Consider the following 16057-nt stretch of genomic DNA (forward strand, 5'->3'; position numbering starts at 1 on the left):
ATTTTATTGGGAAAAGGGAACAGGACTTTATTGGGGAACAGTGTGTACTTCCGGGACTTTTCCAAGTCAAGTTGTTGTCCTTTCAATCTTAGTTGTGGAGGGTACAGCTCAGTTCCAGGGCCAGTTGCCGTTGTTAGTTGCGCAGCCCACCATTTCTTGTGGGAGTCAAGGAGTGGAACCGGCAACCTTGTGGTTGAGAGCCCACCCTCCAACCAACTGAGCCATCTGGCCACCCAGGAGCTCAGTGGCAGCTCATTGACTTTACTGTAGTTGCGGAGGGCGCAACTCACTGGCCCATGTGGGAATTGAACCAGCAGCCCCATTGCCAAGAGCTCGTGCTCTAACAGACTGAGCCACCCGTCCTCCCTTTACAATTATTTTTGACCTTTTAAACCGCAATTACTTTTGCACCAACCTAATACTATTGTAATATGTAATGTTTCCCAGAGATTGGATTTTAAGTATCCTAATTTAAGAGCAGTGGTGATTCCCTTTCATTGATATTAGCAGGATTGAATATCAGAGTTTGCCTCATAATATTTCTTCTAAATTCATTAACATTGCCTACATATTAGTGGTAATATAATCTTGTATATGATTTTTTAAAAGTCTTCCTTGTTTTTATTTGTTTTATTTTATTCTTTTAAATTTATTCCTTTCTCCCCACCTCCCACCAACTCCGGTTCAAGCCATTGTTCTCAGTCTGGTTGTGTAGGACACAGCTCCCTGGCCCATGTTGGTATTGTGAGCCTTGGGCTCCACCCAGCTGAGGCAGTCGTTCACGTCAGCCGGCTCCAAGTCGAGCCATTGTTCATTCACAGTCTTAGCTCGCTGGCCCATGTGGGAATCGAATCGGCGACCTCAGATTTAGGTGCACAGTACTTCAACCACCTGAGCCACCGGGCCACCCCTAATCTTGTATAATCTTCCTGAGATGTTTATTGCTTCCCTTAATGATTTTGAAAAGCAATGTATTTTACATAACATTTTCTTACAGATACACCAAGTATCACTGCTAAGTTAATTAGTGAACAAAAAGATGACAAAGAAAAGAAAAACCACGAAGAGAAAGAAAAAGTTAAGGCGGAAAATGGATTTCAGGACAATTACAGTGTTGTTGTTGCTTCAGGTGTGCTTTCTGTTTTTTATAATCTTGATTTTGTTTGGGTTTCTATAAAATAGAACAATGTCCATTTATAGGAACTTTCTGTAATAATAAGTATTAATGTAGAAAGCTGATTTAAAATGGTATCTTAGTACTAGATATAAAACTATTATACCAGAAATTTATTACTCTTTGGCAGTGGAGTTATTAAACTTGTTTTCTGTCCAAAGCTTACTATATTTCATTAGTTCTTGAACTTGTGTGAATTGTTTAGATACTGCATTTCAACTTGACACTGTACAGAGAATTATACTCCTACAAATCCACTAAGTGTCAGGGAATTTTTTATAAGCTCCCTGTTTTAAAAAAGCAAACTGAAAAAGTATTCACTAGATTTCATTTATGATGTTGTGTTCATTACATAAAATTGGAAGACGTAATTAACAGAAAATTGGTTGAAAAACAAGTTTGTACTATTAGGTGTGGGAAGAAGATATAATGGCCAAGATAACCGGTAATTTTGGAGGATATATTCCTTGATGTAAGTGCTGTTATTTTAGTTAAAAAGAGAAAGTTCAGTGTACCTTACTCCTCCAATTGTAGATCTTTACTCGTTTATTCTATCTCAGAGAAAAATTAGGAACACAGGATTTCCTACACATTTTGCACAAAACTGCTTTTTAGTAAATAGATGGTCGTGTGTATCTCACAGAGTGTAGTAGGTAGCAATGTTTTTTACTTTCTTGGAAAATAGTTACAAATGCAGCCAAAATAATTTGTGGAATGTCGTGAAGGACAAATAGAATCAGGAAATCTGATATTAGATTAGAAGAAACATTTCTATCTTTTCGTGTTAGTTAGGAATGTGGCGCTTTATTAAAATATCATAGAAATACACTTTCACTTCATTAGTGTGTTGGCTATATAGAATCTTACTGATTTTTAACTTTCAGGGCTGAAATCCCAATCTAAGCGTGCTGTGTCAGCTACACCACCTCGCCCACCATCCAGGAGGGGGAGGACAATGCCTGATAAAATAGGAAGTGCTTCCTCAGGAGCAGAGACTGCCAACAAAATAATTACTGTCCCAGTGTTTCACCTGTTCCACAAACTCTTGGCAGGTAATGTTCACAGTAATAAAACATCTAAGAAATTATTATCTTACAACTGTATAAATCAGATGTGTAGTCACCACAATGATGTTTAATCAGGTGATATAGATGAGATAAATGAGTTACTGACTTTGTCCATACAGTACAAGAGAAGTGAGAACAAAAAAGGGAGTAGCCTATTACATATCCGTTTTAACACTACAATGTTGCATGTTTATGCTTTACTAGCTTCCTAAATTTTGCTGTCAATGTGCCATAAAATTATTTATCAAAATTAATGTTTTAGAGAGTTCATAACAAGTTATATAGAAAGCATGGTGAGGCAAATTTTCAATAACCAGTTCTAACAGTTGGAACACTTAGATGTATCACTGATGGCTAAGCAGTATTTTCTCTGCAGCTAAAACATATTCTTTGACCAATATACTTTTCATTAGTCAAGGTAATAACCATTTTATCTCCATTTTTGTGTTATAATCAGATTTCCAACTAACTTTGAATGGGTTTTCATTCTTAGCTTTACATTAATTTAAATCTAGCAGAGATCAGAAAACTATGGCTGGTGGATTGGATGTCATTTTTAATTCTGTCATTTTTAGGCCAGCCATTGCCAGCTGAAATGACCCTTGCAGGTGGATTGGATACCTTTTTTTATAAAAAAATATTTGATTCAAATACAGCTATGCCTATTTATTTATGTATTGTCCATAGCTGTTTTTCATGCTACAGTGGTAGAGTTAGTAGTTGCAGCAGAGACCATATGGCCTCCCATAGCTTGAAATATTATTTGGCCTTTTGTGAAAAAGATTTGCCAGCCCCAGGTATATAGGAATGTCTGTTTCTTTGTTTCTATTTGCTGTGGCTCAGAAGATATTGGTGTAATTTAGTTAGAGACTGATTAACACTTTCTACAGACACTGTTATACACGTATTAGAAGGATTTAATTTTTGTACACTTGCCATGGGCTGATTTTAAATTGTTTTAAATTTGGTGTCAGAATTTAACTCCTACATATAGTTCAGTTAAAGCATTATGTAATTGAGTAAAATTGAATCAAGTAAATGTCTCCCTCTTGGATTCTAGGTTTAACTTAATTCTGTCATTTTTAGGCCAGCCATTGCCAGCTGAAATGACCCTTGCCCAGCTTTTGACTCTCCTGTATGACCGAAAACTCCCTCAGGGTTACCGCTCAATAGATCTGACTGTTAAATTGGGATCAAGAGTTATCACAGATCCAAGTCTGTCAAAAACAGATTCTTTTAAAAGACTACACCCTGAAAAAGGTATGTGTATGACATTCCTTTAGAATTAGTCTGTAATCCGAGGAGGCAGGAATTTCTATAACTGATGACTTAATTTACCTCTGCTTTTCTTACATTAACTTAAGGCAAAGATATTTTTCTTTATGACTGAGTTATTTGTAAGTATAAAAAATTGCCATTATTTCCATTGGAAATTTATCTTAATTCCTCTTATCAGTTGTTTTATGAGCACATGCTTTAATTTCTACATTATTTTTCCATGTGCCAAAGTGAATCGTTTATCATTTTATAATCAAAGTGAGAACACCAATTCAGAATTTTCAATTTGCTGATAATTTATGTAGAGTGGTATTTATGCTTATAAACATTTTCCCCCTCAAACAGAACTGGGATCATATATTTTCTTAACATTTTAATTTTTACTTATATTTTCCCTTAAATATTTCTAAATGTGCATTTTTATTGCCTATTTTTTAATACGGATGTAACAGAATGGATCTTTCCCCCAGTTGTTGAAATATTCTGATTGTTTCCAATTTTCACTATTATAAATGCTATGTAAGCAATAATTTTCAGTGTGTGCATATGATACCATCTTACTTTACCTTCAATTTTCTCATGATTAAAGTTCAGTACTTAATTATTATTAGCCTTTTGCTTTCTTGAGTAAATTTTAGTACATTTCCTTTACCCAAAGTTTCAGCAGGATTGTCTTTTTTAATGTTTATATGGTCTAGTTATGTGTGAATATACTAACCTTTTTTGTTTGTGATTCAAAGTTAAACCAACATGGTATAATTTTTAGTTTTCAGTAAGAAGTTTTTGTCATTATTCAGTTTTTTTCTAATTGGATTCTTTAGAGCATGGCATGTGTATATATTAATATTTTCTGTTTAAGTCTCTGAGGGCTTATTTTTACACAGAATGTTAATGTACAACTGTGCTCCGAAGGACAATGATTCTCAAACGTCAATATGCTTATGAATTACATAACGCCGTTATAATGCAGATTCTTGTTCAGTAGGTCTGGAGGGGACCTGAGATTCTGCATTTCAGAAGGTCTCCAGTGATGCCAGTGCTACTGGTTCCTGGACCATAGGTTGAGTAGCAAGATGATAGGAGGCAACATCAAAAGTCATTTAATTTAAACATTTTTATAACAGCTGGCTTTCATACAGCTATATCTGAATAACAAGATAGTTTTGCTCTTTTGTTGGTTTAAGAGATGACAACAATATCTGCTTTGAAAATGGAAGAGTATTATAAAAAGAGATTCTTTTTTATCTATCATTTATAATTTATTGTTCTAGATCATGGAGATTTACTTGGTAGCTGTCCAGAAGATGAGGCTCTCACTCCAAGTGATGAATGTATAGATGGGATATTAGATGAATCGTTGCTTGAAACCTGTCCTATTCAGTCACCTTTACAAGTTTTTGCAGGAATGGGTGGACTGGCCCTTATTGCAGAAAGACTACCTATGCTCTATCCAGAAGTAATTCAGCAGGTAAGATAAGATTCCTAATTGAATATATCATTCCATGGCAAAGCCCTTTGTTCGTTTGTTTGTTTTTTCTTTTACAAGTTTTTCCCCCAGTTTTTTTGAGACATATTTTGTTTGCTTTTTAAATTACGTTAATCTTTCGGAAGTACCCTTTCACTTATAGTCTGACTGTTGTATAAATGTTTCGAAGATCCACCTATACAGAGCTTTGTGTGAATTAGTAAGTACTGAAGAAACGTTGAAGATTGAGCCCATTTGCCAAACTCAATACACTGTAGCATTTACCTTGATTTTATGGTTTTCACACTGTAATGTTTTTGTTCTTATGCTTCTTTAGGTGTGATGTTAATTTGGGATATTACTGTAAATGGGAGAGTAAAATAGTAGTGTATACTTCTACCTGAATACGCTGTGTCTTTTACTTAACTTTTTTCCCTCTTTTGGTGCCATTTCTGCTTTAGATAGTTTAAAAAAATGTTACTTTAACCTGTTCACCTGCTCATTAATGTTGCTGTTATTGACCTGTGTATATTCAGTTTTCTTTTGTCAGTGAGGGGAAGTATGGTGCATGGAAAGTTGTAAATTGAAACACAAAACTCTTTATGTTTGTTGAATAAGGTAGGGGAATTATTCTCTCTGATTTCATGTACTTAGTATATATGTGCCTGTATTAGTTTCCCAGGGGTGCTGTAATAAACTGGTGGCTTATAACAACAGAAATTTTTCTGTTAAAGTTTAGGAGGCTGTAAATCCAAAATCAGGTGTCAACAGAGACATCTTTCAATGGCTCTAGAGGAGAATTCTTTCTTACCTCTTCTTAGCTTCTGATGGTTGCTGGCAGTGAATGGCATTCATTGGCTTGCAGCGGCATCACTCTGATTTCTGCCTGTTTTCACATGCTCATCTTTCTTGTTTGTGTGTGTATCTCTCCTTATCAGAACACTAGTCATTGGATTTAGGGTCTACCCTAAGCCAGTAGGACATCATTTTAACTTGATTACATTTACAAAGACTCTATTTCCAATTAGAGTCACATTCTCAAGTCCTGTTCATCTTGGAAAAATTCTAGGATTAGGGCAGGGAATATCTAAGATCAGCTTAGATATCAGCTTAGACACCTGCTTTAAGGGGGTCCTACGAACCAAGTCTAATTCTATTTGGGCATCAAACAAAATAATACAGTAATAGATTATGACCTACAGAATAAAATTAGAATGCATATTGATATAAATTAATAAATGAATGAATAAATAGATGGGAAAGAAGGGAACATTTTTAGATACAGCTCAGTGTCAACTAATAAATGTAGAAGGAATGATAGAATTAAAAGGTAGTAATTATTATTTTAGGCAAGAAGTATGAAAATGCTAGTTCTAATGGATCAAAGTTTGGTGAGAAACAAAATTTTTACCTACCGTATTTCCCCGAAAATAAGACCTAACCGGACAGTCATCTCTAATGCGTCTTTTGCAGCAAAAATTAAAATAATACCAGGTCTTATATTAATTTTTGCTCCAAAAGACGCATTAGAGATGACTGTCCGGCTAGGTCTTATTTTTGGGGAAACAGGATAGTCTCAAAAAATCTGTCTGTAGATACTTACCTCATTACAAAGGAGAAAATGGCAGATACCACCATACTTAACGATATTATGTAACTCCTATGTTTGGGAACTCTTTTTAAAAAAAAACAACAAGTCTCTGTATTGATCTTCATATTCCTATATTTTAAAGAGATAATTTGAAGTCAGATCATTAATTTGAGCCTGGTATAGAAACATACATATAGCCAAAACAAGTTTTTTTTTTCTTCTTTAGGTGAGTGCCCCAGTTGTAACATCTACCACTCAGGAGAAGCCAAAGGACAGTGATCAGTTTGAATGGGTGACCATTGAACAATCGGGGGAATTAGTTTATGAAGCACCAGAAACCATTGCGGCTGAACCTCCACCTATCAAGTCAGCAGTACAGACCATGTCTCCCATACCTGCCCATTCTTTGGCTGCTTTTGGATTATTTCTTCGTCTTCCGGGCTATGCTGAAGTGCTACTAAAAGAGAGAAAACATGCCCAGTGCCTCCTTCGATTGGTATTGGGAGTGACAGATGATGGAGAAGGAAGTAAGTGTCCAGTGTTATTAATGAAACTTTACATAGGTGGGTTGTGTAAAAGTTATTCAGATCATTGCCTATCATTCATCATCATTTATTGCTTTCACAGTTCAGTTACTAGATGATTTGTTGTTGGCAACTTAGTTCCAATAATAAACATAATAAATCTTTAGTTATCTTCATTTTCATTTCTTTATTCATTCAGAAGTGATTTAGTGAGTGCTTATAAAACTGCTGGGCATCACTGGAGGGATTTAAAGATGAAGCAGGTATTTAGATTCTCTAGTAGCCAGTGTCCTCCAGCAAAAGCAATGAGGAATGTATACGAGTATAAACATATGGAGTTCCAAAGTTACAAAAGCCTTGAGAGGTACAACATGATGGAGGCTTGTAGGTGTGAGGTGATTTCCTTGATACCCAATGATAGGAGTAAAGAAGCATAGCAGTTTTTGGTGTGGGGGGCGATAAAGGATAGAGTCAACTAAGGTTGAGATGAGTTATTTCAGGAAGAAGGAATGGTTTCAGCGGTATTTGTATGCTTAGAGTATATAAGAAGTGATAAGTTGGCAGATGAATATTTGCATAAAAAGCAGCATTGAGGGCTCATTTTAAAAGTTGATATTAGTAACATCATGGAAAGGTTTATTAAGAACTTCAGATTTTGTTCTGAATAGCAGTAAAGGTCTATCAAAGCATATCAATTGGTGATGTGATGAGAATTTTTTTTAAGAAAGTTAATCTGGTAGCAATATTAGATTAGAGAGAACAGAATGAGGAAAAGAACATAACAAAATGTTATATGATAATATATTTAATAATATAATCATATAGAATAATAATAAAAAACGTGATTTGTTTCAGTTGGGCTGGCAATTTTATTTAATAGATGGAAACAAAGAAAAATCATACTTCTAGTTTTTTTCATTTGGTTTAACCTTGAATTCTTCAGTTCATCTATTTGAAAATTAATATTTTTTTGTTATTTTAAGGTCACATTGTTTTGATTAGAGATGATAACTTTCACATGCCATTTAGAAAGAATACGCTGTTAGACCCTGTACCACAAAATATATTTAATCTAATAAAACTGAATTTATTTGTGGATCCTGTAATTCTTATGCTGTTGAATATTCCAAGTACATTCTTTTTCTTTAGTATTTTGATATTGATGGAATTCTTAAAAAGTGTTGACAGTGTTTTAAATGTTTTTATAATATTTTTTATTAAATTACAGCTTCTACACACTAAATAGTCCTGGTTGTTTGGTTTCATATAAAATTTTATATACTTTAGTAGATCAGGAATTTCTAATTGATCTGATTTTTTAAGTATATAGAGGGGTAAGAACCATTGTATTTTAGGACTCTATTATGAGACAGCAGATGTAACCCTAAACAGAAATGAATATTTTTAGTGAATATACCGTGAAAGTCCAATCCCTTTCTGCAGTGATTATCTCATCCACAAATTCATGTGGCAACAGTTTTTTGTTTCATCGTTTGTTTGTTTTTGCATTTAACACTCCTGTCTAGCTATAACATAGTAGAAAGCTATATTGCAAGAAAACAAAGTAGTTTTCACTTTTTCATTATCCGTTCATGATTGAAACTACTCCTAAGGCAAGCAGTTATTTTTATACTCTTGTGAAAAAAACACTTGTAATGCTTTTTTTTTTAATTGTTAGGCTTCAGTTTAGAACCTAGTTTATAATAATACATTTGACATAGTCTATAACTGTTTATTGTCACAGGAATATATTTCAACTTCCTTTTGGAGTTTGTACATAGGATGTCTTACAGAGCTTTTCCAGGCACTATTGTTAAATTTTAAGATGTTACTATTATATTTGTGTATTTCGGTTATTTTCTAATAAATGGTATAATTTTCTGATACATTATCATTATTAATTTGTGGTCCTGTATATTGTTCCTTAATTGTTTTTTCAAATATTTTTAATTTTGAGTTTTTCTCTTTTTGATCTAGGTCATATTCTGCAATCTCCTTCAGCCAACGTGCTTCCAACACTTCCTTTCCATGTCCTTCGTAGCTTATTTAGCACTACACCTTTGACAACCGATGATGGCGTGCTTCTAAGGCGGATGGCTTTGGAAATTGGAGCACTGCATCTCATTCTTGTCTGTCTCTCTGCTCTGAGCCACCATGCCCCACGAGTTCCAAACTCTAGCCTCAATCAAGCAGAGGTAAGTTTGGGTTTAATTCTTTAGATTATGAAAAATGAAGTACAGAAATTAGTTTTTTCCGAAATAATTAATATTTCAGAGACTTGTGTGTTCCTTTTTGCCCCTAAAGCAAAGAATATTTAAAAAAGAAGCTATGAACTAATTGTTATCTATTAGGCTCTTTCAGAAAACCATGTTAACTTGTCTACTGGAAAAACAAAAAAGATTTAATAACTTTTAAGAGGCTTTCCCATTTACCAGGATATGCTGAATTTACACTGTGATTCCTCTTCCTTTCCTTTCTTAAACTTTAGAAAATCATAATTTGAGTGGTAGGGTCTAACCAGTATAGTAAGAGAAGAGAAAAAAGAACAAAAATAACCCTGATTATTTCAAGATAATGTTATATTTATAGAAAAATCCAAAGCAATTAATGGTATAAGTGATTTTAATGTGGATACAGTATGCAGGTACAATAAGTAAAAAAAATTTTTATTCCAGCAACAACATAAAATGAGCTTATTAAAGATATCTTTTAGAGTAGCAGCAAAAATAGAAAATATGAATAAATCTGAAAAAATATGTGCAAGACCTCTTCATAAAATATATGAATTTTTTAAAAAGAAACACTTACTACAAACTTTTTTTCATCAAAAACACTACTAAGAGAATGAAAATGAAAGCCACAGACTGGTACACTATGTTTGTATGTATCTGGTAAAGAACTTTTATCCACAATATTCAGAGAACTTCAAAAATTTCAAAAGAAAAAGGCAGAAAACAATAGAAAAATGAGAGAAAGGCTACAATGGGGAATTCACAAAAGAGCCTATCTAAATATCTACATAATATGAAAAGGTAATCTGTTTCATTGGTTATCAGAGAAGGACAAATGAAAACTGATATTCTACAACTACTCACCATCAAAATGTGTAAAAGTTTAAAAACAACACAGATATTTTCCCATCATCATTTGTAATAATGTAAAGATAGTAGAATGGATGAAATAAATAATGTAACAATAATGGAATGGATAAATGAATTGTAGTCTACTGTGTAATGGAATATTGTAAGGTAATGAAAGAAAACAGGTAACAGCCAACTGCGCATAACAGCATTGATGAATTTCACAAGTACAACTAAAATGCCAGACATAAAGGAATATATACAGCATGATTTCACTTATATAAAATGTTCAAAAATTACACAAAATGAAACTATAGTGATGAGGGTTTGTTTCACTTAGGTGGTAAAATTATAAACAAGAATAAGGAAGTAGAGTATAAAAATCAGGATTATAATTAGCCTTGTAGAGGAATTAGGGTGTGATGAATAGGAAATGGAATGAGGGTTTCTTATGTGCAGAGATCTGATTCTTGACCTGCATGGTTAAATAAATACTTGTAATTAATTGAAGTTGATCTACTTGTTTTGTGTTCTTTCTGTATTTATGTTATACTTCACATTTAGAAATTAAAAAAAATAGCTGTCTTTGTCAGTAATCTTAATTCTAATGGAAAATGTTTATATGGTAATAAAATTTTCATGATTTTGTTTAACAGTTTGTCTTATAAAATGTGAAAGATGGAATTCCTCAGTCTTAGACCATAAAATTATATTGGAAATGAATTTATGCAAGTATTGTTTATATGTAATATTATTCCTTAGAAAATATTCCCATTAAAGGAAACACAAGGCATTGGTATTTCTTGCAAGTTACCCTTTGAACTAATAATTGCAAATGTTTTGAGTGTACATAGTATGTTTGTTTTATTTTGTTTTTTAGTTTCAGTTGTACAAAACAATGTAATGGACATTTATACTGATAGGATGTTAAATTTAATGAAAGTTCTTTAAAGGATGGTGGTTGTTACAGAATTGATTTTACAGTCCACAAAACTAGTAATAAGAAATCGACCTTTACATAGTTTGAGATTATTTCTAAAAACCAATAGTTCTCAGTTATTTTTTCTGTCTCTACACCATTTACATTTTTAATATGTTCTCTATTTCCCAAAAAATTTCTACACATTACATTCTGAACAAGAAAGAAATTAAGAATTACTCCTTCTATAAACAGAGAAATCTTTCTTACTATGATTGAAAAGATGACACCATCACAGAATTCTCCTGATACATAGCTCTTATTAGATTCATCTTAAAAGATCTGGCTCATATCCTTATTAGCTTTCTGTTTTCTCTCTCTAATTTTGAATCATTGACTCTTAAGGCCCTAAGGTGCTTTACCCCATCTTTTCTTGATAAATATTTTTAAATTGTTATTTATTAATTTTTAAATACAAGCATTTGTTCCTCATTTTCCCTAATCCTACCCCTTGGCAACTATCAATCTGTATTCTGTCTTCGTGTATTTTCCTACTCTGGATATCTCATATAAATGGAATATGTTACCTTTTGTACCTGTCTTAGACTTAGCATGATGCTTTAGAGGTTCATCCACATAGCCTGTATCAGTACTTCATATGGCTGAATAACATTCCATTATATTTATATATCACAGTTTATCCATTTACCCATTGATGGGTGTTTGGGTTATTTCTACTTTTTAGCTATTGTGTATAGTCTTGCTATGAACATGTGTGTATATATTTGTTTGAGTATCAGTTTTTACTTTTTTTGGGGGTATATATACTACGTACCTAGGAGTATAATTGCTGGGTCACATAGTAATTCTTTATTTTTTTGAGGAACCTTCAAACTCTTTTTCCCATAAAAGCTGAACTATTTATATTTCTGCTGGTAAATATTTTTGAGGATTACTAAAACCAAATAGTAAAAAATTTTCATTTTTTGTTTTAAGCCTCAGGTATCAAGTTCTCATAACCCTACATCAACAGAAGAACAGCAGCTATATTGGGCCAAAGGGACTGGCTTTGGAACAGGCTCTACAGCTTCTGGATGGGATGTGGAACAAGCCTTAACGAAACAGAGGCTGGAAGAGGAACATGTTACCTGTCTTCTGCAGGTATATTTGCAAAGTTGGTATTGTCACTGATAACAGATAGATTATTTTTTGTATTTGTAATAACTTTTAAGTATTGATGACTATCCAGGTAATCTTCAGCTACTTGTAAAAAGCCCATTATGCTCCCTGCTGTCAATACATTTATGATATCACTGGATGAAAATTGCTCTTCCCTACTTGTAGCTCTTAAATTTCTTCCCTCTCAGTTAGCTTCTTCACTGGAAAAAAAGTGACAAGGACGAAATTATTCAATAACTGGAAAATCTACTTTCTTCCAGTCATCTTCCATATAAAGAGCTGAATCTGGACTCTTAAAAAAATATTTATTTATATCTTTGTTTCTCACACTGTTCTATGACTTTTCTGGAATCATGCAAGTTGAACTAACATAGAAAGTCCCACAGAAATAAGAAAGGGAGGTGCTTAAAGATTAGCTTTAGTTCCTGATCAACTAAATGATTAAAATTGATCACGTCGTTAAGTATTTATTTTCAGCAGTTCTAGAATGATAGGCTCATTTTAGTATAAAATTATAAGATTCCATCACTCCAAACTGTTAACAAAACTTATTCAATAGAACAAATAATATCAGAGTTACTACTAAGGTTCTAAGGTTTTAAATTTGTGTTCGTACGTGGATTGCTTCTATATGTCTAGTCATATATGGTCTCTCACCATGTAGAACACAGCCTTCTCTTTTCAAAGTCTGAAGAAAATGTCTTATTTTTAAAGCATATAGTACAAGACATTGTGAGTTGAAAATATATATTTTTGGTATTCAGACTGGATATCTAACAAAATACGGGCTTTTGAAGTATGTGACGCTTAAATCCAACAATTTTTTTTTAGGTTCTTGCAAGTTACATAAATCCAGCGAGCGGTGCGGTAAATGGAGAAGCTCAGTCATCTCACGAGAGCAGAGGACAGAACAGTAATGCTCTTCCTTCTGTGCTTCTAGAACTTCTTAGCCAGTCCTGCCTCATCCCAGCCATGTCCTCTTATCTACGAAATGATTCAGGTAAATCACATTGCAATTAGTCCTCTGAAATATCTCTGTGGATGAATACTTTTGTTTATTTTGTCATCAGTTTAAATAATAAGGTTCAGTTTAAATATTTGACATTATTCTCTCCCCATATATGTAGGTATAGGTTTGATCAACTTATTTCTTCAAAAGTATTCTGGAAATACTTGTTTTTTGGGGCCCCTAATTTAATACTGTGTACTCATGTGTCCTAGAACACAGAATAAAATAAAAGACATCTCTTAGCGTTCTGATTTTAGTACATCGGACTAACATGAAATCAGTAATATAGCATAACTGTTGGCCAACTATATGTAACAAACTTAGTAATTTTTAAGATACAATTTTAAAAATTTTTCTTCAAAGAACTTAATTCAATAAGTATAATTAAGAGAATTGTTAGAAAAATTATAAAACAGTAAATTTGAAGCCAAAGCTTCAAGGTAGGTAACTGGATACAAGGGAATTATACATTTGCATTAGGATATTTTATCTCCAATATTCTTAAAAGCCATGATAACCTTTAAAGAGAGAAGGTAGTTATTTTCATGAAAGATTTCTTAGGCTAGGAAAATCCTTGTATAAAGGATGTTTTCATTTTAGTTTTTCTCAACGTACTGACTTCCATTTGTCATAGCCATGTTATTCTGAAAGATGCATTATAAACAAGGATCGTTTTTTCCTCTAGTCATTGGCACTTAACATTTATGCTATTTACTAAGCCTGCAGATACCCCACTGGCCAGTAGATGGAGATCCTCTTTCTTTGCTGGACGTAACTTCAAAAAATGTATGAATGCGAGAGCTAAGAGGTTGAGTGTTGGAGTTCCTTACCCTCACCTCATGTCACTCCCAGTTTTGAAAATGACATTTTCCTGTTTTCAGAAAACAGCAGCACTGAGCACATTCAATTGCTTGCCATTAATTTAGTGAAACATGCTAAAAATCCTTCGCCCGAGTATTAAAAAAATCTGCATCTTTTGAGTGCTAGTTTCATAGTATGGAGATAAATATAAATAATCATTTCAGAGTAGAAAGGAAAATTAGAGTTATCCAGTTCTATCTCTTTCAGTTTACAGATTCGGAAAGCACAAATAAGAAAAATGAAATCCAGAGAAATTTATTCATTTGGCCAAGTTTAACTGAATAGCAATAATATGACCATTTGTTAAACTTGCATATTTTCAAGTTCAAAAGTGAGATATAAATGGATTTTGTCAATACAGAAAAGAGAAAAGAATAAACATCTTATAGAAGAATGTAGAAATGAAAGAATCAGCACAAGACTTTTTATTGGAAACATTATAAATTATTAATTTGGCTGCTTGCCTTAGCTAAATGATGGTATATACTAGTATCAATATTTTCTCATTTTTATAATATTGGTTTGGTATTTCCATAATTAGCGATAGTGGGACAAAACCCATTATTACAAGCTTTGTTATACATCTGATTATCCTCACAATGGATTTTGTGTGTCTGAAATTCTTAATCTTTGGTTAAATTCCTTACAAAGTTGGGATTTCAGTTTAATTTCACGAGTATACTATTTGAGAATAAAGTTAATTTTGTTGTTATGGAAAGTGTCTTTATTTAAATATGATAACATTCTTTAAATCCAAAATTATTACTAAAAAGTTACTTCAAAGTAAATGTACAATTGAAAACCTACCCATCTTTTTAGGCCTCAGCACCAAGAGAGCTTTTGTTTGAGGGCTTTGAAATTGTATTAGTGCTGTTACATGAAACGATACTGCTTTGATATCAGTAGCAAATACATAATTTTATCATCATTTATGAAAACAGTTATTTTGTTTGATATACATGCCAAGAAACAATTATTTGAGAAACAAATAATTAGAAATTATTCAGCTGGCATAACACATAGTACTTAACTTTTATTTTTTCATTTTTTTAATTAGTTTCAGGTGTACAAACAATCCAGTAGACATTTCACCCCTCACAAAGTGGTAACCCCCCTCCCCCAATCTGGGAGGGTAACCCCCCTCCCCTAATTGCCCCTCTGACATCGTATATATTACAATTCCATTGACTCTATCCCCTATGCTGTTCTCTGTATCCTGTGACTATATATAGTAAATTATAGTTGACATACGGTATTATTCAACTTCAGGTTTACAGTGCAGTGGTCAGGCACACATAGTACTTCACTTTATATCCATATTTATAGTTTTGATAATAGTTTGAAACTTTGTATTGTAATATGCCATTTCTTTACATTGTTATAAAGAATTTAGAAATGGGTGAAAGTTTGAAGATTCTACTGCTAAGTAGAGTTGCATGCCACTTTGTTTTTAATTCTAAACTGTTGCAATATGACCCCCATTTTCTTGAAAATTAGCTGTGTTGCAAATAAAACTTGGAACATTTGCCTTATTTAATGTATTTATTTCTACATATGATTCAAAACAAGATACTGTCAGGTCCTATGGTGTATGCCATTTCATTCCTGGTAAGAGAGTACATAGTGCTAAAATTTTGAGTATGTTAGTGGCCACTCAGAGTGTCTGACACATAAGTGCTCATCAACAGATGTTAGTTCCTTTTTTCTAGAATTCTCAGCTTTGTCAAGGGCATTCTGTGTGGAAATATCTCTGGTATAAAATAATACATCACTGTTGAGTAATTATACTGGTAAGTTTTATAAGGAAGGAGAGAGGTTGCTTAAATTAAAATTTAGATGTTACCAGTTGATTTGATTTGTATAGATTTGTAAGGGTAAAGTATCTGCAACACTTCAGAGATACCTCCCTT

General features: G+C 33.0%; 1 protein-coding gene across 17 annotated transcripts in view; it reads left to right on the forward strand.

Annotated features, from left to right (window-relative positions):
• The window catches only part of BIRC6 (baculoviral IAP repeat containing 6), a 203300-nt gene that overhangs the window by 143048 nt on the left and 44195 nt on the right, over nucleotides 1–16057 (forward strand). For all 17 annotated transcript variants that reach the window (XR_012496300.1, XM_074331867.1, XM_019741686.2 and 14 more), the window contains 8 exons: nucleotides 998–1129; nucleotides 2059–2226; nucleotides 3328–3501; nucleotides 4791–4987; nucleotides 6802–7102; nucleotides 9077–9294; nucleotides 12095–12259; nucleotides 13109–13277. Coding sequence is in view for 16 of the 17 variants with exons in the window: in XM_074331867.1 (XP_074187968.1) it covers nucleotides 998–1129; nucleotides 2059–2226; nucleotides 3328–3501; nucleotides 4791–4987; nucleotides 6802–7102; nucleotides 9077–9294; nucleotides 12095–12259; nucleotides 13109–13277 (1524 nt within the window). In the remaining variant the exon portion in view is untranslated. The remainder of the gene's footprint in view (nucleotides 1–997; nucleotides 1130–2058; nucleotides 2227–3327; nucleotides 3502–4790; nucleotides 4988–6801; nucleotides 7103–9076; nucleotides 9295–12094; nucleotides 12260–13108; nucleotides 13278–16057) is intronic.

The sequence above is a fragment of the Rhinolophus sinicus genome, linkage group LG05 (assembly GCF_036562045.2).
Source record: "Rhinolophus sinicus isolate RSC01 linkage group LG05, ASM3656204v1, whole genome shotgun sequence".
Lineage (NCBI taxonomy): Eukaryota > Metazoa > Chordata > Mammalia > Chiroptera > Rhinolophidae > Rhinolophus > Rhinolophus sinicus.